The sequence below is a fragment of the Gallinula chloropus genome (assembly GCF_964237585.1).
Source record: "Gallinula chloropus genome assembly, chromosome: 2".
Lineage (NCBI taxonomy): Eukaryota > Metazoa > Chordata > Aves > Gruiformes > Rallidae > Gallinula > Gallinula chloropus.
Window position 1 is genome coordinate 13,747,746 of NC_140086.1, and position 27,652 is coordinate 13,775,397.

Below are 27,652 nucleotides of genomic sequence, written 5' to 3' on the forward strand. Positions count from 1 at the left end.
CGCCCCCAACATCCGCCTGCAGCTGTCAGACGCGGCCAAAAGTCACTAATTATCTACTGACCTGTTCTGCGCAATTATGCCGAAAATGATGCTGCTTAATTAACCTGACATGCAAGATTGCGCCCTGTCAAGGCTGATCAGGGCCTCCCAGTGCCCAGCAGGGCGGTGCCCCCCGAACCCAGCCAGGGCCAGTGCTGTCACCTTGGGTCCCACACGGTTACCTAACGTCCCACGCAGCCACCCCAATGTGCCACACAAGCACACAAGCACCCTGGGCCCCACATGGTCCCAGCAGGGTCCTACACAGGCCACCCAAGGTTGTCATCATGGGGCTTCACACTGTCACCCCAGGGAGCTCCCATTGTCACTTAGGGTCCCACATGGTGCCTCCCAGCTCTTGCACAGCCACTACGGGATCCCACAGCATCACCCCAGAGCTCACAGTCACACCCCATCTCCACAGGGCCCCACTCATTCACTGTGGGGTCCCACACAGGACTCTCAGCCTCCACGCGATCACCGCGGGGCACACTTCGGCGGGGAGCCCGCTAGAACAGCCGGACGAAAAGTCGAATCGGCCGGGTCCCTCTTCGGCCGGGTCCCTCGGGCCCCTCGCCCTCCCGGGGTCACCTCCGGTTCCTGCGCAGTCCTGAGAGGGCGGCCGCCGGGGCGGGGCCGAGGGGCAGAGTGGAGAGCCCGGGTGGTGAGTCTGCTCCCAGCCGCCTCGTTAGCGCAGTAGGTAGCGCGTCAGTCTCATAATCTGAAGGTCGTGAGTTCGATCCTCACACGGGGCAAAGGCGGGCAGTTCTTTTTCTTCTTCCCTCGTCGATACGACTCGAGCCGCCTTTACCTGTACCCTGCTCAGCTCCCCTGGCCGCCCCGCGGCGGCCCCCGCGCTTTTAGTTCTGACAACCCGGCGCAAAACTGCTTCCTGACCTCTCAGCTCTGTCGCCGCTGCTGTCGTGACTCAAGGAGCTGCCGCTCGAGGGCGAGGGGCCGTGTCTCCAGGCGGGCCCTCACGCAGGTAAAGCCCGCAATGGACGGGCTTTTCCAGCAGGTGTGCTGCCTCCCGGCTGTCCGCAGGCCTGCTGCGGCAGAGGGGAGCGGGGGATCAGCCTCTGAGGGGGGTTCTGTGGGGAACGCAGGGCGCAGGCGGGGCCCAGGCGTCCCGCAGCCCCCAGTAAGGTCTGGGACCGGCTGCAGGCCTGTGACAGGGCCCCAGCTCCCGCCTGCTGGAAACACTCCTGGTTTATGCGCATTTCCAGCTGTAACGTTTCTAGGAACCCTAAGTGTGTACACATAGGGCCCTAGGTGCTAGCCAAAAACTTGGTGGGTTTATTTCCCCCCCTTAAATATAGACATAACGATGTGTAAGCTCCCAAGACAGAAAAATGAGTTTTTCCCATCTGCTTCCCGAAGATGGCCCTTGCTCCTTGCACCGTAATCCCTTTGAAAAGGAAAGATGCCTCTTCCCCACACTCTGCTGAGGTCTGCGATCAGATTTCCATGGATCCTGGTTGCTACTAACACGACTGCTTCTGGCTCCAGATGCAGAGGATGCTACCGTGAGGATAACTGCCTCTGTGTATTTAGGTCTGTCTCCAAGTAATTTAATGAGAAAGAGGGAGGCTGCTCTCAGCCCCAGGTATCGTCCAGGTCCGCTCTCCGTGGGGTGCTTCAGCACCCACAAGGCACCATGAAAGTCCCGCTCTGACACTGCTACCCCAAAGAGTGTCAGCAACCCCCAGGGGAGGTCTGCAGAACAAATTAAGCTCTGGGTCCTCTTATTTTTACAGAGCCCAGTTTACTCCTCTATCAGCACTGTGTGCTGCAATTATGAATGAGTCACTTTATTTTACTCTGCCTCATTCTATTTTACTGTAACAACACATAATGTGCTACTCTTGGGTCAAAAACAGTAGCCAGTGAAAACCACGAAAAACTGCATTTATTTAGGTTTATTTTGTGCATTTATTTAGATTCTCCCCTCCTTTCTCATGAAATGGACCTACTAATATGTGTAACTACCGTATGTATCTCAGCAACAGAGCTTCCACAGCCTCTCTAGGCCTTGTTTTTAGTGCTTGGCTCTCAATACAAAGGATTTTTTTCCCCCTCTTAATTGCAAATTTCCCTGCTGCAACATGTAGAATCCACTTACACATCGCTGACAAAACAAACATTTTAACAGTGGTTTGTTTTTTCAAGTCATGGCATTCACTAAAACAAATAAAGTACAAAAACGGTGCAAGTGTAATAACTAAATGGTAAAAAGTGAGTTTATTTAGAAATAAAAATAACATTCTGGTCACCAAGAGAATGATGAAATTACAAACAACACACTTTTTCTAGCTAGCATTTTATTGTTATAAAAAATATTTCCAAAGACCTTCATAATAAACAATCTATGACTAGTCCTTAATCACACTATACATATTCAGCATTTCACTGCTTAGTAATTTGAAAGTCCAGATGAACAATCCATCTCAAGGTGTCCACATTGTAGCTTGGAAACAAGTTGGAGGCTGTCTGGTTTGAGCCTGTGAGGTAAGCTTCTGTCTGAGCTGCCTGACTTCTGCCATCAGTTGCCGCTCTTGCCATGCCAGTTCTCGTCTTCTGTCTAAAGACACTTCAGAAAGGAAAGTTTGACTTAATATTGCAACTAACAGCTTTCCATAAATCCCAGGAATGCTTGTTGGAAAACTGATTACCTCCTGCATAGAAATGCTATGTTATCTTTTATTAGTACCACTCTATGCAAGGCAGCCCTGAGACCAGTAACAGCAAGGAACAACTTCTCCTAAGTTCTCTGGAAGTGGTACCTGTGTTTTGTTACAGAAGGGTCAGATGCTGATGGGTTGCTATGGTGTTTCCCACTGTGCAGAGTTTTGTACATAAAACACACGTGATTTTAAAATGTGGATTCACTGGCCATAATGGCCAGGACAGCCAAGAGGAAATGCTTCCAGACTACTTCCAGGCTGTACCTCTCAGTAACATTTTGATGAGAGAGAGTTCTACATCTCAACACACCCACATCATACATAACTACAAAGACAGAAAAAGCACAGGTAAAATCATCAGGTCAGAGTGAGATGAAACTAGGCTGAGATTTAACATGACTGTTCTCATAAAGTGACACACTTCGGGCACTTCCTACCTGTGCTGCCCCTGGTAGTGAAGACATGTTTTTGGGCGTGAAATAGAATACAACAATAAGCTGGTTTACTATCCATTAAACACCTACACAATGAATAATGACTCAATCACACAATGAGGTGTTCCAGTAATGCTTCTGAAATGAAATGTGAAAGAAAGGAGGGTTCTAACTTAGAAACTTACTGTGTGATGATGACTCTGATGCAGACAAATCATTCAGACAGATGTTTCCAGACCTTGGTACCTGCTGGTGTGGTACCCCTCTCTCTCTATATCCAGCCTTTAAATCACGTGGTCTCTCTGTTGGAAATGAAAATAAGGCTCTTTCATAAATTAGAAGTGTTAAAATGTCTAGTGAATTTTTTTAGCTTGAGGTGAAACAGTTTTTCTCCAGGAAACAAAACTGGAACAATCACTCACTCCAGCTAATGGGAAATACAATTTGCTCAGAATTAGAAGTCAACATTTCTAGTCCATGGGTCAACGCTATGCATCACTGCACTTCAAGAAATTACAGCTCCACATTGTGCTGCAACTTCCTATGTAATTACTGTTCTGACAAATGGGCCACTAAGATCGTGTGGAATATGGCTACTCATCCTTGCAGTTTTAGGAGGAGACACCCATTTTAATAATCTGCAGTTGCAATTACTCCATATTAAAAACATTAGGCAAATAAGGGCAAAGTCTGAAAAAGTTCGCCCAAAGCAATATTAATCTTTGCTAATCTTAACACCCATCACTAATCCTGTGTGAGCCTTGCAGAGATGGGGGACAGGGGAAGTGTCTGCAAAACTCCAACGCAGCATTTGAGAGGGATGGACACAAACATTTATTTCCTGTGAACACGCACACATGGCAAAGTCACTGCTTAGCAGTGAGTTTTCTGTTCTTTACATTATTTGACAGAAGATTTCTAAGGGATGAGATTTTATGATCAGCTTAAGCTGATCCAAACCTGTATTCCTACAAAAAATGCCATTTATGTTACTGCTTCTGAGACATCAAACTGTGAGTCCTTTCTGTGTCTGGCCTGATACATTGGTTGCATGAAAGAATACTGCCAAAAAGTACTTACGCAAGAGTTAAGCTTAGATTTATCCCTAATATTGGACACTTGGTTTGTATTCAGTTGCTGAATGCCTCATGCCAACATCCACACAAGAGAACTGCATTATCTATATGCTCACCAAAATAGCCATCTTCTCTTTGCAGCTTTTCAGTCAATTCTAATGTATCATTCATTTTGCCTTCTAGAAACTGCTGCCTGCGCTCATCTGCAGCAGCAGCAGCCTTCTGCTCTTCTTCCAGCTGAGCTTTTTTCTGTGCAACTTCTTCCCACTGTGCAACAGAGATATTCAGTGTGTCCTCAGCAGACGTGTCAACAAATAAACCCATATGGATTATTACAGACTAAATTTCAGCCTTAAATCAACATGCATGTTATTAAGATGAGTTATTTTTTTTTTTTAATTTTTCATTCAAACACCTGGAGAAAGGTAAAAGTCTTGAGTCAAAGTAAAAGAGAAAAGAGAGGAATTTACAGAATCACAGAATGGTTTGGGTTGGAAGGGACCTTAAAGCTCAACTAGTTCCCACCTCCTGCCATGGGCAGGGACACCCTCCACTAGACCAGGTTGCCCAAAACCCCATCCAACCTGGCCTTGAACACTGCCAGGGAGGGGGCAGCCACAGCTTCTCTGGGCAGCCTGTGCCAGGGCCTCACCTCCCTCACAGGGAAGGATTTCTTCCTAATGTCTAATCTAAATCCACCCTCTTTTAGTTTCAACCCATTATCCCTTGTCCTGTCACTTCACCCCCTGACAAACAGTCCCTTTCCAGCTTTCCTGTAGCCCCTTCAGGTACTGGAAGGCCACTATAAGGTCTCCCTGGAGCCTTCTCTTCTCCAGGCTGAACAAATGTTCTCCTCTCCCAGCCTGTCTTCATAGGAGAGGTGCTTCAGCCCTCTGATCATCCTCTGGACTTTCTTCAAAGGCTTCATATCCTTCTTGTACTGTGGACCCCAGAGTTGGACCGCACTACACTGAATTAGGAGTATGCTTTCCTACACTTAAAATAGCCTCACCAATTTGGTCTAGTGCTTCCAGAAATGTCCCAGTCAAAACAAGAAAGGAGATTCCTAACAAAATATTTCTTTAAAACCTTATGCTCTACCATGCTATGGGTGAAAGACAGTTATATTTGTGCCAGTCCCACTTAGAAAAAGAAATGATGCAAATACCCTTTTTTCTTCTGCTTCCCTCATGGCCTTCATCAGCTCAGCTTCTTTCACCCTGTTGTCATGTAGGAGCTTGGCTATCTCTTCATAACGCTTCTCACGGTCTTGATCATCATGCCTGAGTTTATGCAACGCTTGCAGCCTCCAGTTGGTGTCAATGTGCTTCTGCTCTGCTTTGGCTAAATCTTCTTCAGCCACCTAATAAAACACCTTTCTTACCAGGAATCCAATCACTCTATTTCAAGTATGCAGCCATACATACAGATGAGGTAACCAAAGTGTCCTCCAGGAACAACGCTGTTAGATGCCCATGCTGGGACATCTGCTGGGACTGTACTTGCAAGTGCCAGTCCTCCCCACTCATTACTGTCTCATCTATCAAGGCCTTTTTTTTATTGCTTCTTCATCCTTCTCATTCTTTCATTTACTGAAGGTAATTTTTTTTAGTTTTGGTTTATTTTTGTAGTCTTTTGGGAATAAGCACCAACCCCCTTCATCATTTTGGGATTTTGCTTTCTGAGCGTGGATTCGATACGATTCACAGGTGCAATTAACATAAGATTGATACCTGGATGCCAATACTTCCACCCACATCCATCTGCTTCCAAAAATCAAAGGCTGTTTACAAAAATTCAGACCCATATGTTTATTTCTAGACAAAATATAAATGCAGATGCCAAGCATATGGGCAGTGGGTTAGCTGCAACTATTTTTCCAACTGTGCAGTTACATGTTCTGAGCTTGAAAATCTGAACAATTCCTAATGTCAAGCTACACACATTCATTACTGTGATTAGAAGACAGCTTCTACAGATGAATTTCCTGCCAAGTACTACCAACTGAAAGTTCCTTTGAGGCCTACCTTTGTTTTATTATGCTTACAAATAAAACATGTTCCTTAACAGGAGGATGACTTATTCTGAAGAGCACTTCTGAGTCTTACACGCCTCCTAAGTTCTGAGAAGTAAAGTTAATATTCACGACAGGCCCAGAGAATTTCAGCAGTCTATAGCTGTTTGGACTCTTTAGTCAGATTTTTGAAAACCTCAGAACTTTAAACATACAGTCATAATCTATTAACGTAGATATCTAGAAATTTGACTTCTTTGGGCAGTATTTTCATATTAACTCAAAGTAGTTAACTGCACTTAAAATACTATTACCTAGTACTAGTACTAGTTAGCATAGTAACTCCCAAAATACATGTTAAGATCCAAACATCTTACTATTTGTGCTTTCTGTTTTTCTTCTCTCTCTATTTCCATCAACCTCCGAGCCAGATAATCTTCCAGATCCACCTTTTTTCGACGGGCATCCACCTCTTCTCTCATTTCCTTTGTAACTGCCTCCTGATCTTTGATTAGATGCTGCCAAACACACAAACAGAAATTACTGTTGCTAAGTTACTAACCTACATTTTTAATTCTGTCTCTTTAACATTTATTAAAATGTCACTAAACTAGTATTTGAATATATCCACACACCTCATCTCACTGCATATCAATAGTCATAGTCCCTGTTCTTTTATCGACTCGGAGTTACACTAAGACTAAGTCATCACAGTGGTCTTACAGCTTGGTATTGATATTATGCCATTCCCTGGATTACTGTGGAGCACAAAAGTGGAATTTCAACTGGAATGAATTAGATTCATCATGAAAATATTCTGCACTTTCATGGCACATTTTAGCTAAAACCTCAAAATGTTTCACAAATATAAATCATGTTTCATGGTACAGGGACTTACAATAAACACATCTGCAGCTTGAATGCAGAGATGATTTGCCAAAGTAGTACGAATCAGCAGCAGATTTAGAGCATTTTAACTCTCACCACCTTTTCTTCACATTCATCAGGGGACATACACAGTTTTCTGGAGAAGACATAACCCCTTCCCAAGCCTGCGGGATCCTACTGAGCTGTCTCAGCAGGGTGCTGAAACAGAGTTAACATACACACCCCCCTAAACTTCACTATAGCCCCTCACTGATTGCAGAAAAGCAGTCAGTTCAGGGCACTGGCAGGGAAAGCCTGTCTACACAGACTCTTGTGGGCAGACATACAACCTTGGTTAGTTAAATAATTGCTACTTTCTAACCTAAAGAGGCTGATCACTGTAGAATTAGTTCCCTGAAACAGCTGACTTTATGGTACTGGAAGAGAAATGAACTGAGTCTGGTTTGGGTTATGGAGCCACAATACAGCTGGCTGTGTATTTAATAAATAAAGGCTAAAAGAAATTTAGCCCAGTTATACTCAGCAGGGGCTACAAAGTCCATGGCCAAAAGCTTTAAAAAGCTTAATATAAGCAGAGATGTTTCAAAATAAGAGTTATCTACATGGATGTCCACCTCTGCTGGCATTCCACTGATATGCAGGTATGCAAGATGAGCCTATGTCACCTTGATTTCTATCATGTAACTTACTATTTCTAACCAAAACTGACATTTCTCAAGCCTTCCCTTGGCAGCCTTGCTTTTCAGACATTAACTATTTATAATAATTAACTAATACTTAACTTTGAACAGTAGTATTGATTAAACCCCTGTATTACTGAATAGTGTTCCTTCTGAATTTAAAGTCAGTCATTTGAGAAAGGAATTTTACATTCCAATGAACTATCCACTCCTTTTTGCTTAATGTTGTTGTTGGCAATTAGTCATTTTTTTCATCAACTACATCAATCTGCTATACTGTTCTCTCCAGAAAATGCAGATATATCTGGATACCACAGATGAAAAGGTGGGAGTTTCTGGGATGAGGAACATATTGCTATAGACTTATTTCTTATTTACATGTTCCTTGCTTCTCTCAACCATCTGAGCACACAGCTAAACCCTGCAGCAACCAAATGATACGTCTGCACAGGAGAAGGATAAAGTGGAGAAGATAGGGTTATTTTCTCCCAGAAAAACAGATATCAGCGAGTTCTACCAATACTTTTATCAACAAGGGGGTTATTCTAAAAAAGGTATCAGAGAGGAAAAAAAAAAGGCCACCTTTTTCCTTACAAAGTCTGCTTGAATAACCATAACTGAATCTGAGAGCTGCAAAGAAAAAGCCATTAAAGATAAAACACGTGTATAGTTCCCTAATAATTACCTGTTCAAAAAGCTGTCTTTGTGTTTCAAGTTCCATCCGTCGTACTTCTGCATCTTGAGCAGCAGCAGTTGCTTCCTGCTCTCTCATGGATGCCTTGAGAAAACAAGCATGTGAGAGAATACAGTAAAGCAGGAATTCTTCTCTCTTAAATGAACAGTATCAAGAAAAGTGTCCAAACCCCCAAGCCACACCCTGCTTCTAAATTCTTATTAACTTTGTGTTGTACCATAAATAACAAAAAATATTACGTCAAAAGTACAGGGCAAGGTGGGAAAGAGGCACAGGGATAGTTTTGCATCCAGTCAAGGACATCAGGGAAATGTCAGACTTGACCTAGCACTAATAATCTGCCAGATGCAGCTCCGAATTGAATAAGGAGACTGAACTCAGAACATTGCAGAGGACAGTACACAGACAGGGAAGTGGCCACTTTGCTCCTGGCAGAACCTGTGCTGAGCTGGAACTAACAAATCTTACGGTGCCCTGACTGTGGAAACAAACACGCCGCTTCACTGCCTGCAGAGCGTGGTGCTGAGACATGAGGAACAGCCCTGAGAAGACTCAAGTCATGCCCACAAGGTTCAAAAGTTTCCATTCTCAGCTCTCAGCATCTGCATGTCACAGTGCTTGAGCTAGTAACACGGGCGCAGAGCCAGGCCTGGCCAGAGGCCACTGTGGAGCCTCTCAATCAATGGCAGAGTTAATTTGCAATCTGGACATACAGCCCACAGACAGCTGAGAATTCACTAGTCCTTTAAGGACCTCATTACATTTTTCAACACTGCCAATGTACAGATGAATCTGGCTTTTCTCAGGAATTTTTCCAGTTAAAGCAAGCCAGCAGAACATAGGAGGTGCCAAATAAAACTGTTAAATTATGCATTTACCACTTAAAGCAGTCCATCTCATGCTAAATACACCTCTGGACTCACAAATCACAGTATGTCAACTTGAATTTCAGTTGTGCATTTTTTTCCTTGTTTATTTTCACTAATAAACCTTCAAGAACAGAGTTGCATGAGCAATACTCAGCCTTCCTCGCGATTTCGTCATCGAGACGTTTCAGTTCCATCTGACGCTGCTGCTGCTGGTGCTTCAGAAAACGCCTTCTTGAAGCATCTAGGAACTGTAGTTCCTTCACTTTCAGTTCTCTTCTCACAGCAGCTAGTCTTTGAAGTCAAACCAAACAGAAAGAAGGGAACTTGTATATGTGAAAAGTCAGTACCAAAGAGCACAAACTTGCACTGCAGTTACCCATTAGTTAGCATGAGCTGATCTCTAACTTATAACACAACAGTTACTTTCAGTCTTTTAAAATGTCCAGTTTTCATTTACAAGATGAAATTAAATTCAGATGCACAGACATCCACTAATGGCAAAATTAGTCCCAATTAAGCTTTGAAATCCTGTGCCCCGTTTCTGTTCAGATTTAACAAGCACTAGTTTACTTCTGCAATGATCCAGAACTGGAACCTATTCCTTACAATAATTGCCAGTGTCCTGGTATCTCTTTCTGCACAAAATTAGTCCCAAGTTTATTTGTAAAATAAACTCTTTCAAGAACAAAACCACAAACTCAAGTATTACTTTGCAAAGAAAGGCTCATTGCCTTCTTTTTAAAAATAAAGCAAAGCAAACCAAAACAAACAAAACAAACTTACTCTGTAGGTTACAGAAGTTTAAGAGAAGCATCTATAGATGTGGTGCTTAGAGACATGGTTTAGTAGTTGGACTTGGTAGCGTGTTAGGTTAATGGTATGATAAATCTTAAAGGTCTTTTCCAACCTAAATGATTCTATGATTACTTGTAGTTGATCTAAAAAACTATGCAGATGTTGAAACTCTCTTAAACCTCCACAACTGCAAAATGTCCAAACTAACAGTTCAGCTTTGGTACTATCACAACTCTTTACTCAGCAGCTAATATATAAAGCAGTCTTTTTCTAAGTCCACTAGAAATACAAGAATGTGTCCAGTCACTGATACTCTACGTGACTCATTTTGCAGCGTGAGTCTGCCCACAGTGCAAGTCTGAAGTCTCAGTGTGCCAGCACACAACTGACTGTTTAAGAGTATTCATAATCCAAAGAGACCAGACAAAAGGCTGGTAGCTGAGACAAAAAATATGAAGTGACTTGGCCTCTAATCTGCTGTATTCCCTCAGGCAAGGCAGCAATACAACCCAGATCACTTCATTCCTACACCAAAATCCGACCCACCAGACCACACTGTTTTCCCACATTACAATATATACAAATTAGTGGTTATTTCTCCTTTACTCATGGTTAAAAATGTAATAGCAGGATACAGTCACCAGGGTCCTAATGCTTCTTCTATTATAATACCTCTGCCTCTGTTCTGCCAGCTTCTCTTCTTCTTTCAGTAGCATTTTCCACCTCTGTTCTTCGGCTTCTTGAAGCAATTCCTGCTTTCGATACCACGCTTCATCTTCTGCTTTCTGTTTCTGTGCTTTAGCTTCTAATTCATGTGCTAATTGTCTAAAAGGAAGGACATTATGTTAATAACTCATGCCAAGTATCAAGAAATGACTTGATTGTTTAGAAACTGATGACTGTACTAGTAAAGAACTGCTGAGATGAGATGTCAGGAGAGCATGGCATCCCCTTTATGTACTGACAAAGTACAACAGAAAGTTACAACACTGACTGTAGCAGACAACAGGGCGTTTCAGGTGAGTGCAGATATTTTCTTCTTCACATTCTGAACAAAACATAGTTTCTAAAGGTGCTGTGGCAACACAGTACCCACTGATTTCACCAGCAAGCAATGAACTCCTGGCCCTTTACGAAGTTGGATACAAGGTCAAGAGAGGTTTAGGCTCTGATTTACAAAGCTTTCGAGTATGAAGACTTGTGCCCCAATATTTTTTTTGTGACCTGACAAACATTTTTTAAGAAAAGACTACCAATTTAACTTAAAAATGTGTCAAACCAAGTAACTTCACCTTTAGCATCTATTTAAAGTCATCTTCCTGGATTTTCTTAATTGTGTCTATTCTCAGGCACGGAGATTACAACAGAAAAAGGCAATTGTGTCCACCTGTCCCTCCCAGTCTGATACCATCTTCAACACTCCCATTAATACCTCTCTCGTAAGTATTCAATTTCATCCTGTCTGATCCTCTCCCGTTCCTGAGTTTGATAATCCACAATGAATTTGGGGTATTTATGAAATATAGGGTACTGTCCTTTAGTGAGTGGCTTGAAGTCATCGAGCATACGCTGCGGATGGATATCTAGTGGTGTAGCCTCCATAAGATGATAAGCTTCCTTAATCACAACGTTAATGTCCAGGTTGTTACGATGATGAAAGAAATACTGTAAGAGACATGCTTCCATTTACATTCTACAAAAGGTTAAGCAAGTTTTAAATATACCTATTTAGGAATAATTAGGTAAATTAGCAAGCTCTATATTCCAAAAGTTGATTTAAAAGGGGATTATTAAGCTAGTCCTTACAATTAGTAAAATATCACTGGCTCAAATTACTTGACCCAAACATCTTCAAGTTGTAAAAGTATGCTCTGCCTCTTTCCCTTTTCTTCAAATGGCATTTGCATCAGGGATCTGGAAAGGTAGGTGTGAATTTAGGGTGTCCAGCTGCCTGCACAGACACTCCTCCCACTGGATAAAAATCTCTCAACTTCTGGTGTTCAAACATGAAGCTTGGAAGCTACTCTTCTTCAAGGACTACTCCTCCTGCCAACGATCTTATTCATCAAGAAAATCTTTAAATTGGTTATTATTGATTATGTTGTCTGTTTGATGTCTCTCAAACTGGCTCCTCAGCAGCACATTTTGGAACCGTTTGTTGGCCTACACAGATGTTTCTAAACAAAAAAAGCTCCTTCTCCCATGTAAGGCTAAATGTAAATAAACATTTCCATTTAGCTTCAGAGAACCTCAAATAATACTGCCTAATTCTGCACATCTGAAAGCAGAGAAATAAAAGAAGATCGAATGACTGTGTCTTGTCTCCACAGGCACAGGTCCATATTAGAAAAAGAGGAAGAATTATTTTGTGGCTGATGAACTCTGGACTTCAATAAAATGGCTTTGAGAGGCATTAGAAAGCTTATGAAGGCTTTCCAAGATCTTGTTGCATGAAACTGCAGGAAATTGCTTAATATTTTACTCATTTATTGTATGTTTGTCAGGTACAGGGCAACATTTTTCAGAAATGTAGTAATATATTAATGTGGAAATGAAACATCTTCTAACCTCCACAACAACAGATACAATGAGTTATATGTCTCTGTAGGCACACTTTCAAGACTGACTTAAATATGAAGATGTTTACCTCAAAATCCCCTGTTTGGTTACAGTGAAGCAAGGCAGTTCTGGAACTTATAATATAGGCAACAACAATCATTAGAAAATATGAAGGATGGTTGGAGAAGATATTGTCAAAGACTTTCAGCCATTCTTCTCTTGTCAGAATCTCAGAGAATAGTGTTTCTAGAAGAGGCCAAGCATAAACCTAAATTATTTGGGAAAATTGACAAAACAATTTGTTAGTACAATGTTACCATTCCTTTTTAAAGAAATAATATGATTTTTCTTGCCTTATACCAAGAAATCTATTAACTTATGAAAGCAATGGGAACTAAAGCAGAACATTAGAAGATAAGCTTTATCACCCACTGTAAACATTCAAAATTAATATGGGGTGATTATAAATAAAGTTCTTATTTGTCTGGCTGTCTGAATCTTCTGTTTAGATTTGGGAAGCTAAAATCATCCCTAATGATAAATAGGGGTTACAAAATTACTTCATCACACCCATGTCCACTTTAAAAAAAAAAAACTCTGATTTGTTAAGTAGATTTCCAAGCAATGTGGACTTCAAAGCAAAGGACTTCTAAGAATTACAGTAGCACGTATGTAAGATTTATGGTCATGGAAAAGGAAAAGCTGGAGGAAAGCAATGATATATTCCTTACACTCTGACATCATTCACTGTTATTTAATGAAAATTCCCTCAAAAAAGCATTATTTCAAACTAAAAGACTAGTGTGCTATCATTCACTGCAGTGAGATTCTATGTACAAAAGTTTGATAGAATATTACCTGTGAAGTCACATTGTGTTTTATGAAATGCTGAAGTAGCTCTTTGTCATGATGTGCTAAAACATTTTCCATCATACTAAGGATATTAACTGGAGGATTGGGAAAATACTCAAACCAGTCCTGACAAAAATTAACTGAAAGAGAAAAAAAAAGCCCAACACAAGTCACTGTAATCCAGACTGACAGACTCTTGACAGCCTTCAGGTTTGGTTATAAAGGCTATTGTGCTCCTATTCCTAGATTTAAGAGGTAGTTTTAGGCAGCAAGACCTACTTAAGATATTCCCATCTCTCCTCTTCCCTAGCATTTATTCCTCAACCATACCCACAGTACACTGCTCCTCCAGCTGCCCAGGCATGAGTGTTTGTGTCAGTACACCGTGAACCAGACTGGGAGACTAATCTGGCTTAAAAATATAATGAAAAAAAAAGTCTGAGTGCTATGGGACTAAGTGGTTGGAGGCAGATGGGAATACTTAAACCAATATTTCTGTTTCATGAAACTACAGCCTGGATCAAGTAATTTTTAACATACTAAGAATAATTTCCATAAACTTGGATACTTACTCACTAACAGCATGTGTTTGCAAAGTGGGTATGTATGCCTGGCAGCACATATCTTCTGTAGACTTAGCAGCAGCTGCAATAACTAATTTAAGTGTAAAGCACTTTAATTTAGAACGTTTCTTCAGAAGACAGCCATAGTCAGCTTTCAGCCAAATGTCTCATTTTGCAGTACCACATGCTTAAGACATAGAAACACAGTCAAAATTTAAAAGATATCAATCATTCCTTTCTGACTGGGAGTGGGTGAGGGGAGGTGAGGGGGAGTGACTATTTTTTTCTTGTCTCAGAGATTTTAGTTATTGTGGTATAATTATGTTAGATACATTTGTTTTTACTGATTAGACTTTACAAATACTGTTAAACTGCTAACTTTTTGCTAGAAACACTGCAAAAGGAAGTCTAATACAAGCAGGTTTTTTGTTTTAAGCATACAGTTGCTACAGATTAATTCCTGGCAACACCCTTAGATGAGAGCCTGGTGACCTCATAGGAAATACCTCATTCATTTCATCAGGAAAAGCTCTTTTGCATGGGAAAGTTTAAATATGTTGCAGCATATTGAGTTTTTTGAATCCTTGCTTACCTAGTACTGTAGCAACAACTTCAAAGCAGATCAGCTGGTTGTTCTGGAATAATTTTACAAATGGGAATGCTAGCAAAGGAATATAAGGCGTCTCAGCAAAGATAGCAGACCAGTGAGCTAGAGCTGATAAGGTCCTACAGACAAAGGCAAACAAAGGCATAGAAAACATCAATCCAAACCCAAACAAAAATATAATATGCATTTTAGAACTACAACATAGAAAGGTTGTAAACATCAAGACAGATGCAGGATTACATGAGTTATAGAAACAAAACTGCATGATGGCACTACTATTTCAGTCTAGAATTTTCCTTGCAGCTGGTTCCAGCTAGTGGATACATTTCAGATCACTATATGAAAATAAAAATCTGCAATTTTAAAATAACTAAATACATCTTACCTCTGTAAAACTCTCAGCAGTTTCCTACTTTTGATAGGATAATCTTTTTGAATATTCACAAATGCATCATGGGTACCCTTATCTATTAGGCTACTGAACGCTAAGTGGTTTTCAGGAAGTTGTAATAAGGAACGCCAAACAAACATCCTGCAATTAAAATGTAGACTTAGTCAAGCAACTCCTCTTTCACAGGCCAGTAAGCATAAGCAATTTTGTGCAAGCGTGAACACGCACACAAACATACCTGTACTTTGCTGGATATTCTCCAAATCCTTTCAATAAAGCCAGCAGACGTTTCTTGTTTAATCCACCTGGCAACTCATTCTGCAAAATAGGGGATCGACAATAAATGTAAGGATTTCTCCTTCATTATCTTTGTGCTTGCACTCTAATTGATGATAGTAACTAAATGCTGAAGTTCCTAACATACTATTAAAGAAAATGGTAACATGTACTGCTATCTGTTACACAATCCTAGGTATTTCAACGAAGAAGGTAATTCAAAAGATCATTCATCTACTGAATTCAAAGAACAGATGCCGCTGATTTCAGTCAGAAGCAAATCAGACCCTGACCAAACTATATGTAATGAAGTGATGGGTATAGCCAAACTATAAAAAATATTGACATAAGGAACAGATCATACTGTGATGAATGTATATAAAGTTAGAGATACGGATATATGTATACATATGTGTGTGTGTGTGCATGCATATATGCATATGAGAAAATATATACATATGAGATGCAAATAAAGAAAGAGAAGATGGCACAGTGATGACAGAAAGGAAATAAAGACAACAGCAAAGCATCTTCTAAACAATTAACAAAAACCTGAAATGACTTCTATGCTGAATTTTTAGAGATGCCAGTTTGCTAGCAGGGAAGCAGATCAGATCTATCAAATACCACCCAGCCACGTCACAAGGTGCTTGAACAACCTCAGAGGTACCCCAAGCTGACTGGAGGCAGCTCTGGCTGTATCACACAATACTGGAGAGTGGGTTAAACAGAGAGAGGAAATGGTGCTAAAACTCCCTCAATCCCCTTTCTGATCAAATATCCAATTGAATCAGTGCTTGAACTTACTCTTTAAAATAAGTGGCTAAATATTTTTGCAATAAAATTTAAATGCTGAAGGCTGGAGAACAAACTATTTGCAACTTCCTCCTACCTCTTTATTTTCAAGTGATGCGTTCACTGGCAGTTTTAGAAATCTGGTTTGAATTTTGCTTCCTTTAGGTTTCCAAGGCCGCTCTGACCTTCCTGAAGTCACTCTCATTTTAAGTTTGTTTGCCTCTGACATGCACTTGGACCAATCTTCCACTACTTTGAACACAGGTGGTGGAGGCTAATATTAAGTGAAAATACCTCAGTTAACATCTTGCAAGACAGATTAAATAACACTGTAATTTGATGTTTACTCTATTTTATGTGCCATATTATTGAGCTTGATGGCCATAGCAAGAAGAACAGACACATTTATGCCATAAATAAATATATATCCATTGTATACTCCTGAATGAGTATGCCAGTGAACAAAACTGCTGTAAGAAAGACCATGAGAAAGTTTATGTAGCTTCCAAACTAACTCAGACATCATGTTATTTCCTTGTTTAGCAAACACTAAAACATAATTGGGACAGTATAAATGTTTATCACGTACCATTCAGGTTATTTACTTAAATGTGTTTCTATACGTCACTAAAATATTTTGCATTTCTATAGTACCAGTTAAAAGGAATACTAAAGACCATTACAAACTTCAATTAGTCTTCAATGTCAGGGATGTACTAATTCAATGCTGGAGATTGGGAAAGCAAGTAACAAAGTGGATAACCAGTTCATGTGAACCCGACAGCAGAAGTGCCAATGGAATGCATGCGTGACATCTTTACGCATCGTCCCCAGCTCCAACTCCGTCATTATCCGAAGCTGGTCACTGTTTACTTCAAAGGTATGGTGATTAAAGATATATGGAACTCTGGATTTAGAAACCTGACTCCCATTAATAAATGACTTTAATAAAATACAAACTGGTGTTTAGAATGTTTGTTATTTAGGAAGGATTAGGTGTACGATTGTGTAATAATGATGGATGCTGGTATCCAGTGAGACAGTAAGAAGAACAAAATCACAGTAACAAACCCACCATTCATGCCTGCAGTTCTCCTATAGGAAAAGGAACAGAAGCAGCACAATTACGTTGTTTCCATCTCCCCAAAAATGTCATTACAAAGAAAAAATGGGTCCACACAAATTGCTGTAGAAAGAACTACCATCTCCCTCTCCTCCCAACACCAGAACCACAGTGATATGAATACTTTAAAAACATCTTATTACCTGACAGCTGGGGTAACAATGAAGGGAACTCTACAAACCACTTTTTCTTTATTTGCAGTGTTAAATATGGCACTCTGACAGATGTCTGCAAACTACTGCTGATACAAAAGTTATGTAGAGGGAGGGTATCAACTTTATTGTCATTCCCTGCTGTTTTAAGAGATGTAAACCACTCTACCTTATGTGCTTCTTGAGTCAGAGCTTGGACACTGTACACATTCAGGCTACCATTCTCCATTACTGATGCAATATACTGTCCACTGGGGCTAACTGCTGCTGTGCTAATTCCCTCTTCATGACTCCCAATGTCAAAAAGAAGTTTGCATGTTTCTATGTGGATAAATCTCATAATATTATCTTGACTTAACACTCCAAGGACCTGTAAGTTAAAAGGATTCACTGGTTAATGCTGTCAATGTAAACCAAAGAGGAATACCCAATTCAGCAATGACATTCCATTAAGCTGAAAGAGCACTCAAGCAAACATTTAGCACAGTCACTTTCCTTCTGTATGTTATGGGCCCATATCCTCAATGTCCCCCAAAAGCCCTCAAAGGATATGTACTGAATCAACTAACCAAATACTCCAGTCTTAAGCTTTGTGAAAAAACTGACCTGATTGGAGCCCCCATCAAAACTGTCAGGGAGGAATTCCAGGTGACGGACAGCTCGTACTTTAGCAGGCATCTGGATTATTCGAATCAACTGCTTTGATTCTAGACACCATAAGTGAAGATGATTTGATTTTCCACCAGCTACAAAGATCCGACCATCTCTGGATCACAGGTGAGGGAAAATTTCCATCAGAATGCTGTAATTTTAGTATTAGCTAAAGAGAGATCATACGTTTCCTTCTATGCCCTCCAATCCCTTTTGAATCTGTCATTACTCCTGTCATATTCTCCTGAAAGATCAAAATAGTTCCTGAATAATGAAATTTGCTTTTGCAAAGGATAGTTTAAACCTTTTTAGTGGTAATTAATTTACTGCTATGGGACTGTATTAAAAACTGCCATTGAACCTTGCTGGAACTATCAGTCACAGGAGAATTCAAAAGCTTATCCCCATATACAGCTCAATACTTTCATAAAACATTATAAATAAGAAAAGAAAACCTGTTTTAAAACTGCCTTTAGAACAATTAATATAGTGATTTACCTGGTAACTGCAAAGACCTTATAAAGCAATACAGAACCTTCTACAGGAGTTGGCAACTGGTATTTACAGTGAAGAGTATCAAATTCCCACGCAAAAACAGAATTATCTTTGAAACAGCTGAGGATGGTGTTACTCAATGGAAGAAAAAAAACCTGGAAGAATATGGAAAAGAAAATAAAAATAAAAAAGGAGTATGTTGACAAGGAGGTGCCCTCTGAATTGGACCAAAGTGCATGGCAGAATAAAATACAGCAAGAAATGATGACAGTATGACTGCTATGATCACTGTGTAATGCAGCTGCAATGCAAGGCTTAGATCCCAGGGGCAGTAGCTGCCCTTCCCCTGTTACAGCCCAGGCAGGGCCACTCTCCCTTGTATGGGTTCAGAAGTTCTTTGTGCCCTTTGCTAAGTCAGCTTAAGTCCCCAAAACGACACAGATCTTTATCAGTGTTATTTTTTTATGACTCATAAACTGTCTTGGGAAGGTTTCTGATGAGTACCACAGAGAATACAATATAAGTGGTGCTAACATGAAGCCAGGAGGTGATGGGAGACAGGAGGCAGAACTGCTCACTTGACAACTGCTTGTTTCAGCATTCAAACAGTACCAAGAGGTACTGTTGGCAGGGGGGTTGGACCCGATGATCTCTGGAGGTCCCTTCCAACCCCTACGATTCTATGATTCTATGAAATGCTACATCTATGAAATGCAGATTTTACTGTGAGGTTGAATGAAGAATGCTTGTAAATATACTTTTTCAATTACTCTGAACATGTTTATTGTTTCTGTGTAATCTCACAGTAAGTTTTCAGTAACAAAACATAATGGATTATTTACATATTTGGAGGTCATCAGATACATTCCTATTTAATGACAAGTTACTGGTTTAGATCAGAGGTTTGGAAGCAGTACATGCAGCTTCAGTAAATTCCCTATGCCTACAATTTTAAAGGTTAAATTGAAAATGTTTTCTGCTATCTGAACATTGAGAGACTATGTAAAGAACTCACTCGCTGAGTCAGTGCTACGAAGTTCGGAGTTTTGGTCTGAATGGTTTCTTCATGCCTTTAAAATCTGTAAATCTGGATACATGGGATAGATTCATCCTGCTGAATATTAGTGACTGAAAGTTGGATGTTCAGGCCAAATTATTTGACAGTGAGCAAAAGTTCCCTGTGGGGAGTCACCTCACCTACCAGAGTCATTTATCGTCAGACAGACTGAGCTGCCTTATCTCCTGCAGGGACATGGAGGAAGTCTAGACAATTAATTGAGAGCAGATTCCTATCATGCAGATGGATAAAGATGAAAATTTGCTAAACTGGAGTACTGAACAGTTCCTGATTTTCTGCTTTGCCCTAGAAAAATACCACAAGATGGTCACAAGCAGCTGTTGAAAAAGCAGTGATGCTTTGAAAACTGTCATTATATATGTCTTCTTTCAGCAATTATCTTTTTTTTCCCGCTCCCAATATTCTTACAATGTGCAGCTCAGTCTCTGTGGACTAGCTTTTCCTCCTTATCAACTCAACAGGAGGTGCATTCTGGAGAGCAATTGAGCTTAAGTGCACCACAGAGATTGGTGTGTCACTCGTATGATGTTGCGGACAGCAAGCAAGAATCCAACTTTTGCCATTGAGTGTCAGGGCTGAGGTCTAGTAATAAATCTGATCTTTAATAAAGCACTTATCTGTATGTCTTGAATCGTGGCATGGGAGTAAGTATCATTATTCTAAAGACAGGAAAATTAAATCCAGGTAAATTGGTTCATTTGCATAATGTCCTATCAGAAATGGCAGAGCCAAAGCACAAGCACAGGCTCTTGATTCTGAAACAGTGATGTATTTATTCCACCAGAGTCTCTATCGTTTGGCTGTAAAGGTTGTTTCCACATGACCCTACTGAATTCCAAGAGCCATTCATCAATCAGAAGCCCATACACACAGTCTACACAAAGCAAGATCCTAAGCAGTAGAAAAATCTTGACCACTGAAGAAATGCAGCCATCTTTGGAAGGAAGACATGATAATTATTTTAGCAACGTGCACTAGACAAGTTTAAAGAAAGCAAAGAACAATTTATGCATGATCTCCCACAGTAATTGCTGGGTGATTATTTCACGCTGACAGAATTTCTGCCTGACCTAGAACACTGTGAAGACACTCAAATGAATAGCCTTGTTCTCTGCAAAATCAGCATGGCTGTTTAGAGACCAGCAAGGTGAGGCTTTGAAGTGGTGTTTGTTAGATTATTCACTTCAGGGCAGCACGTGTGTAAGCAGTGCTCAGGCACTGTGTCAATACTTCTGTAGTGCTTACACCAAAGTTTGACATTTGGTGGCGCAGGCAGATCTGTTTAAAGCAGCGTAATGCTAAGGAAGACCCATTTAATGACTCCCTGACACAAACATATCATACTTCTCATCCTCTCTTGTTCCAGCATTAAGTGTCTGTGTGGCAAATCGAACCAAAGAAACCTCGAGGTTGAAAAGCAGAAATTCTTTTTTTTTTTTTTCTGAGTTACTTTTCAACTTTCTTTGTTCAGGACTTAAGTGTTTAGCATGTACAGAAAGGAGAGCAGCTTTGGAATAAGCAGCTGAATGAAGAAGGTGTTGGTGACTGTTTGAAGTTACCATTATGACACCAAAACTGTTTTTTTTACCAACAGTACTATTCAGGTTGGAATCAATCTCCAGAGGTCCCTTGAGCCCACCCCCAGGCCAAAGCAGGGTCAGTCTAGAAGACGGCTCCAACTTCCAGGTTAAACTGGGTTAGTCAAGGTCATATCCAACCAAGGTTTAAGTATCTCCAAAGGTGGAGGTTCCTTAAAAGTTCTCAGCAGATCTCTGCGACTACTGAGTCGTGATTCCAGTGGTCGGGGGGATATGGTAGGATGACAGTTAAGGAGATATGCCCAAAGAACACAGAAAAGACTAATCTGCATTTAAAAAAATGTCTTCAACTACTATGATTTTAACACTTGGTGTTACTCCTACTGAGGTATGCTTATTCACCCTTTAGCAATTGCTCTTTACTCACCTTCTGTATCCCCACAGACTGACGAACATTCAGCTTTCTTTTTCTTTGAAAGGTGTCCAAGTCCCACAGTTGTGCTGTATCAGTGGATGTAGTGATAGCATACCTGCCAGAGCCATGGACAGAGATGGAAGACACAGAAGAATCATGTCCCCTCATCCAGCTAACTAGCTCCTTGGTTTCTGCAGAAGTTGATGGAAAAAAAAATGAAAAGGATATGCAAGTCATTCAAAATGAAACAACTACTTCTTTACTCTGTGAAAGAGACTTTTAAGCATACCTAGTTTATGACCATTTACCATCACAGCCAAGCAAACAAGATGTAAAGGTATCAGTCTTCAAATTACATTGTACCTTGGAGAAACATAACCATCTCCTCATCTCCAGGTAACAGATTTCATAAGTTACTCCCAGTTCTACACAGAAAGCCAACTTGAAAAGACTTGTTTAATTTAGCCTAAAAATCAGTCTTAGGAAGTCATGAGCATTGTGATCAGGTAAATTCAGTATGTCTTGTAGGCAGATTATCTGATGTGAACACCTGCAGTAATCTCTAGGAGTTGAGACTGAATGTTCTAAATCAGAATTCTCCACTTGTTTTTACTTGTGGACAATATGCACGGATGATCACACAGCTATTCACAGGTTCAAGGAAGAAAGGTTTAATGACAACAGCCTATGACTACAGAAAGGCACAGTCAGAAAGCAACACCTCATTAATTCTTTTAGAGTCCAAAACATCTTTATGCTGTGTATTGCATACTAAGGAAATGGTTCCTCTGACTACATTGTCTCCTACTTGTGACTGCATGACCACTAATCTTCCCTCAGCAACCAAACCGTCTTTGTGGCGATGACACTGTTCACGCCGGGCAGTCTGCCTGACAGCCAGGCAGGGAGGTGCCAGCTGACCTGCTGCTGCAGCATCAAAGGTGGGAAATGGCTATAAAGCAGCTCACAAAGCCTGACAGTCAAACTTTCTGCTGTGCTTACAGACAATTGAGTACTTAAAGCTACTGTCACGTGGGAAGATGACATGGGATTACAGAGTATGGCTTCTAAGGCAGGGGATGGAGCCCACCAACTATTATCCTCTAAGGATAGTTTACCCAATGCTGACTTAGGTGAAGAGCATTTATATTTGAAGACATTCTTTATTATGACTTGGTATCTGGAAACAGCACTGTATATACATGCATAATTAAGGATTAATTAAGATTTCTGTAACTGCATCCAGAATCAAAGTTTGGTCTTACTGTTGTTGAAATGAGAAGAAAAATCAGAGGATTTCAGACTTTAACCAGGACTCTTCCTCTTTTTTAGGAAATGGTGTGTTACATTAAAATCTCCACCAATGGTTAACAGACCCTCAAGTTGCAGATGAGTGATTTCTAAAGCTTTTGAAAAAGGATTAAATCCAGATGATTTAAGTGCATTAACACTGCACTTTTTGATAGGTTAAGTTTAACTTATGAAGAGCAAATTGTCAATGTCTTTCACCGTTTGACTTCTAATCAGGACAGAGACACACAGCTGGCCTGTGAAGTTAATTTTAAGGTACTCCGTTTGACTAAGGATACAGATTTATTTGCATACTCAAAAGCAATGACAGATCTTTTAGTGTATATTGTCACTTTGTTCAAACATTTTCCTGTAAATATAGTTAACAACTGGTTCAGTAACAAACTAACATACTGTTGACTGATTTTAGCTTGATTTAACATACAGCACCCCATTCTAAGCAAACATACAGAACTGCTTTAAAAAAGGTAACATATATCATTGTTCTTCTGTGCCAGATTTCAGTTAAACAGATGCCTGCATGACTCAGTGGGAACAAGAAGCTTTGAGAAAGCAAAGGGTTTGTTTATCCCACAGGGCTATAACCTCTATGGGTGCAAACTGGGGTTGTTTTTTTTTTTTTTTTTGGAAGAACAGATGGCATGAAATACATAATAAGATTTCCATAAAAGAAACTTACAAAAAATTGAAATGAAAATTTTATAGGTTTTTTTGAACAACCCAGATAGTAAGCCTTTAAATTTTTTCTTACCTGTATCAAAGCACTTTACAGAATAATCTGCCAAAGCCACCAGGAATCCTGTCTTTCTGTGAAGATTAAATGCTAAAGCAGTGCAAGCCTGCATTGTCCGCTGAACAAGGTTGAACCTATTTAAAAACATATGTTCTCACTGTATTAAGCAGCTTTGGCTCATGTGAAATGAAGTAATCATTTAACCAGATTCGATATTTCACCGAGAGAAAAAATAACTCAGTAGAGAGCAAAGAAATCAGATCTCTTGTGGCAAATATAAAAATATTAAAAAGTCAAGAGTTGGATTGAAAAGACTGATTAATATACTTCTATTAGGTCTATTTATTTTTGATTCATCAATTAATTATTCAGTACTTTTCAAAGAATAACTTCCTGTGGTACTATTTAATCGCTTTGGTTCTATGAAATTGCTGTTTGTGCAGGTTAACAAACTACTAACCTTCTGGAGCAGCTAAACTAGTAATATTTCGGGAACCTACAGGGGCTTGCAGTTTCAGCTCTGAGAAAACCACTATTTCCACGTTGATGGAAAACTGAGGATTAAAACCAGACCTGTGGCATGCTGTCCAGACAAGTCCCACACCTCTGAACATTACAGATGTCAAGAGAATTAAAATGTCTTGATAGAAATACTCTTACCTGTTTCCATTCAAGTCAAAAACATATATATTCCCTTGCTGGTCTCCAGCAAGTAGAGAATCTCCAGAACTGTTGAAAGCCACATTCAGAAAACGTATTGCCTTTGAGTGGTATCCTTTGACACTATGAATGATGTTTACTATCACTCTGTGAAGACAGCAAGCAAAATGACTGTGCTTAGAACCGTTTCATTTTCACACATTTCTCCAAGACCTAGGATTAAATTGTTCCTAGCTTATTGTTGTACAATTCTAATCATTCATAGTGTTCAATGACAAATCTGCTTCCAGATTTCTAGTATAAAAATATACTAAACAAAGCAAGTAATTCACCACGTTGAACGTAGTTAGGAGACGTGCACAGCAGATGGGGGAAATCTACCATTCACAATCCTTTCATGTGGCTCCTACTTACCTGATTTTCAATTATATTACTCATGAGTAACACTAACATATATGCTGATGTATCATCTACCAAGGTATCTGAAAGCCCAACTCAGCAAAGAACCTGGTTCTTCATTATTACTGTACTGAAACATGCCAGAAACCTGTGAAGCTGTGAATTAGTGCAAGAAACCACTTGGATTAGATTGGGGTGGGGAGAAAACCAGTTTTAATACCACTTCTTTCCGGTCTTCAAAAGCATGAAGCAAGTCATTTTGCTGTTATTCATCTGAGATATTATGAAACAAAAGTTGCCATTTCTTCATGTTCTGTCCTTGTATCATGTTGTTTGAATAACAGGGAGTCAGATGTGTAGAATTAGCCGTAACAGGAAGGTCAGGATTTGGGACATCTGCTACTCCTAGATTTTTTTGCTAATGCTGGGCAAAACAATTATTTTCTATCATCATTTGGATGTAAACTCAAACAGAATATATAAAACTGTACAGGATATTGGGAGGCTGCTTAAAATCTGCAGGGCACTTGCAGAAGACTGTGGCCATGGCTATATAAGATGCTGTTAGCTGTCTGAAACACCGATTTCTAAGAGAGCAGAATATGCATCCCACACCTGCATGCAACTGTTGGCATTTGTTACAAAGTGTGAGTGAACATCTGAGGAAGAGGGCCATGCAGCCACGGTGCAGACTAGAGACAAAACTAGTCGTATCTCATCCCGTTAGGCCCATTGTTTTCTGCGGTAAAAGGGAAGAGCCATAAAAATGACATTAAGATGTTAACCTAGATGAAAATTTAGTGATGTTAGGATCTTTAATCTCATTAATGAGGTTCAACACAGCAGAGTGTAAGGTCTTGCACTTCAGCTGAAGAAATCCCAGACATATTAACAGACTGGAAGAAGACCTCCTTGAGAGTAGCCCTGCTGAGAAGGACCTGGGGATTCTGGTAGATGAGAAACTTAACATGAGCCAGCAATCTGCTCCTGCAGCTTGGAAGTCCAATAGTATCCTGGGCTCCATCAAAAGAGGGGTGGCCAGCAGGGACAGGGAGGTGATTGTCCCTCTCTACTCTGCCCTCGTGAGGCCCCATCTGGAGTACTGTGTCCAGATCTGGGAGCCCCAGTACAAGAAGGATGTGGAACTGTTGGAGAGGGTTCAGAGGAGGCCATGAAGATGATCAGAGGGCTGGAGCACCTTCCCTATGAAGAGTGGCTGAGGATGCTGGGCTTGTTCAGCCTGGAGGAGAGAAGGCTGCGGGGGGACCTCATTGCAGCCTTCCAGTACCTGAAGGGAGCATATGAACAGGAGGGGTATCAGCTTTTAAAAAAGGGTAGACAATGGCTGGACAAAGGGGGATGGATTAAAACTAAAGGAGGGAGGGTTTAGATGAGATATTAGGGGGAAGTTCTTTACAGAGAGAGTGGTGCTGGAACAGGCTGTCCAGGGAGACAGTAGATGCCCCGTCCCTGGGGCTGTTCAAGGCCAGGTTGGATGGGGTCTTGGGCAACCTTGTGTAGATCCAGGTCTGGAGGTTGGTGGCCCTGCCTGTGGCAGGGGGTTGGAACTCCCTGGGGTCCCTTCCAACCCAGACCATTCTATGATTCTATGATTTAAAAAAAAAAGCCCACAAGCAAAGTACGACTTCTAATTTAAAAAAAACCACCCTGAAACACAAATACTTATGAGTGTCTCCCAAGCCTTTCAAAAGCTGCTTTGCCACAGAGCTAACCTAGGAAAACATTTTCCCTGTGTCACACCGTATGCAGCTACTCGAAAGCAGCTTCATACCAGACCGTGTTTCCCTCGTATTCCACATCTCGACTAAAACCTCAGGAGAACCTGCCTTTGGGGTTTTGTTTGCTACAATCAAAACGCTCAAACAGCAGCTGAACCGGGGGAGCTGTCCTGGCCCTTGCGCGGCCAAGCTGTGCGCCTCTCCGAGCGCGGAGGTTCCACAGCCTCCCCGGGGACCTGCTCCACCTCCAGAGGCAACGCTTCGGCTGTGCCCCCGGCGGCTGTGCCCTCTCTGCCCACTCGCCTCGCACGCCCTCGGCCTGCCCACCCCTCCGGCCTCTCCTCCTGAGCCGGCTCTGCCCCGCCGCCGATCCCGCCCCGCAGCGGCCGTTACCCGCGCCGCGCCGCCGGGTTGGGCCTGCGGTGCCAGATGGGGCCCTGTTGGCGGCCGCCCAGGTCGCAGCTCTCCATCCTCGACCGGCTGCCACCGCTGCCGCGCTCGCCGCCTTCCCTCAGGGCGCCTACAACGGCCGTCGCGGCGGGGGGCGCGCAGCACGTGTGGTACGGCCCCCTCCTGCTTCATCAACAGGGGGCAGTGGGAAGGAGGCGGGAGCTCCCCCCCCCCCGATGTCGGCCTAATGGGGAATGGAATCGCCTGCGGCCCCGGAGCCTGCCGGGAATTGTAGTTCTAGCGGAGGGGGGACGCGGGTCAGGACGGGGAGCGGAGCGCGGTCAGCATCGGATAATGAATAAAGCGGCGGCCACGGCTCGTAAAAATGTGTATTCGCACCGCACGGGGCATTTAACACGCCTCTCAGGCTGGCGCGGGACTGGCTGGCGGCTCACGCTTGCTACTGACGCCCTCGGGGAAAGGGGCCCGCCGCAGGTCCCGCCCACATTAACGGCGGCGCCGGTACCCGGCACCAGCGAGTCGCTCCGCGCCCCCCGCCCGGAGGCGGGAGTTCCGGCGCTGTCGTAGTCCCGGCAGCCGAAGGGGCTGGGCCGGAAGTCGCGGGAGCTCGGCCGAATTCGGCGGCGCCACGTCTGGCTCGGGGCTCCCCTCCCTGCCCGGGGCGGCGGCTGCAGCGGCGGCTGCCGGAGCGCGGACGGGCCTTCGCCTCTCCCTCAGCGCCCGGCTCGTAG

At 41.8% G+C, this 27,652-nt stretch overlaps 1 protein-coding gene across 1 annotated transcript; it reads right to left on the reverse strand.

The window, feature by feature from the left end:
* Window positions 1–1,971: 1,971 nt before the first annotated feature.
* On the reverse strand, window positions 1,972–27,022 carry TBC1D31 (TBC1 domain family member 31). The gene is made up of 22 exons (XM_084260810.1): window positions 26,904–27,022; window positions 24,373–24,519; window positions 23,731–23,846; window positions 21,681–21,859; window positions 18,641–18,792; window positions 18,098–18,257; window positions 17,661–17,861; window positions 16,314–16,490; window positions 15,384–15,463; window positions 15,140–15,286; window positions 14,740–14,873; window positions 13,591–13,724; window positions 12,821–13,000; window positions 11,606–11,838; window positions 10,846–10,998; window positions 9,534–9,669; window positions 8,501–8,593; window positions 6,625–6,765; window positions 5,402–5,596; window positions 4,350–4,500; window positions 3,343–3,459; window positions 1,972–2,629 (listed from the first exon to the last, which is right to left on the reverse strand). Exons 1-22 carry the CDS (start codon window positions 26,978–26,980, stop codon window positions 2,487–2,489), a joined length of 3,246 nt encoding a protein of 1,081 aa, XP_084116936.1. The 5' UTR covers window positions 26,981–27,022; the 3' UTR covers window positions 1,972–2,486.
* Window positions 27,023–27,652: the final 630 nt, after the last annotated feature.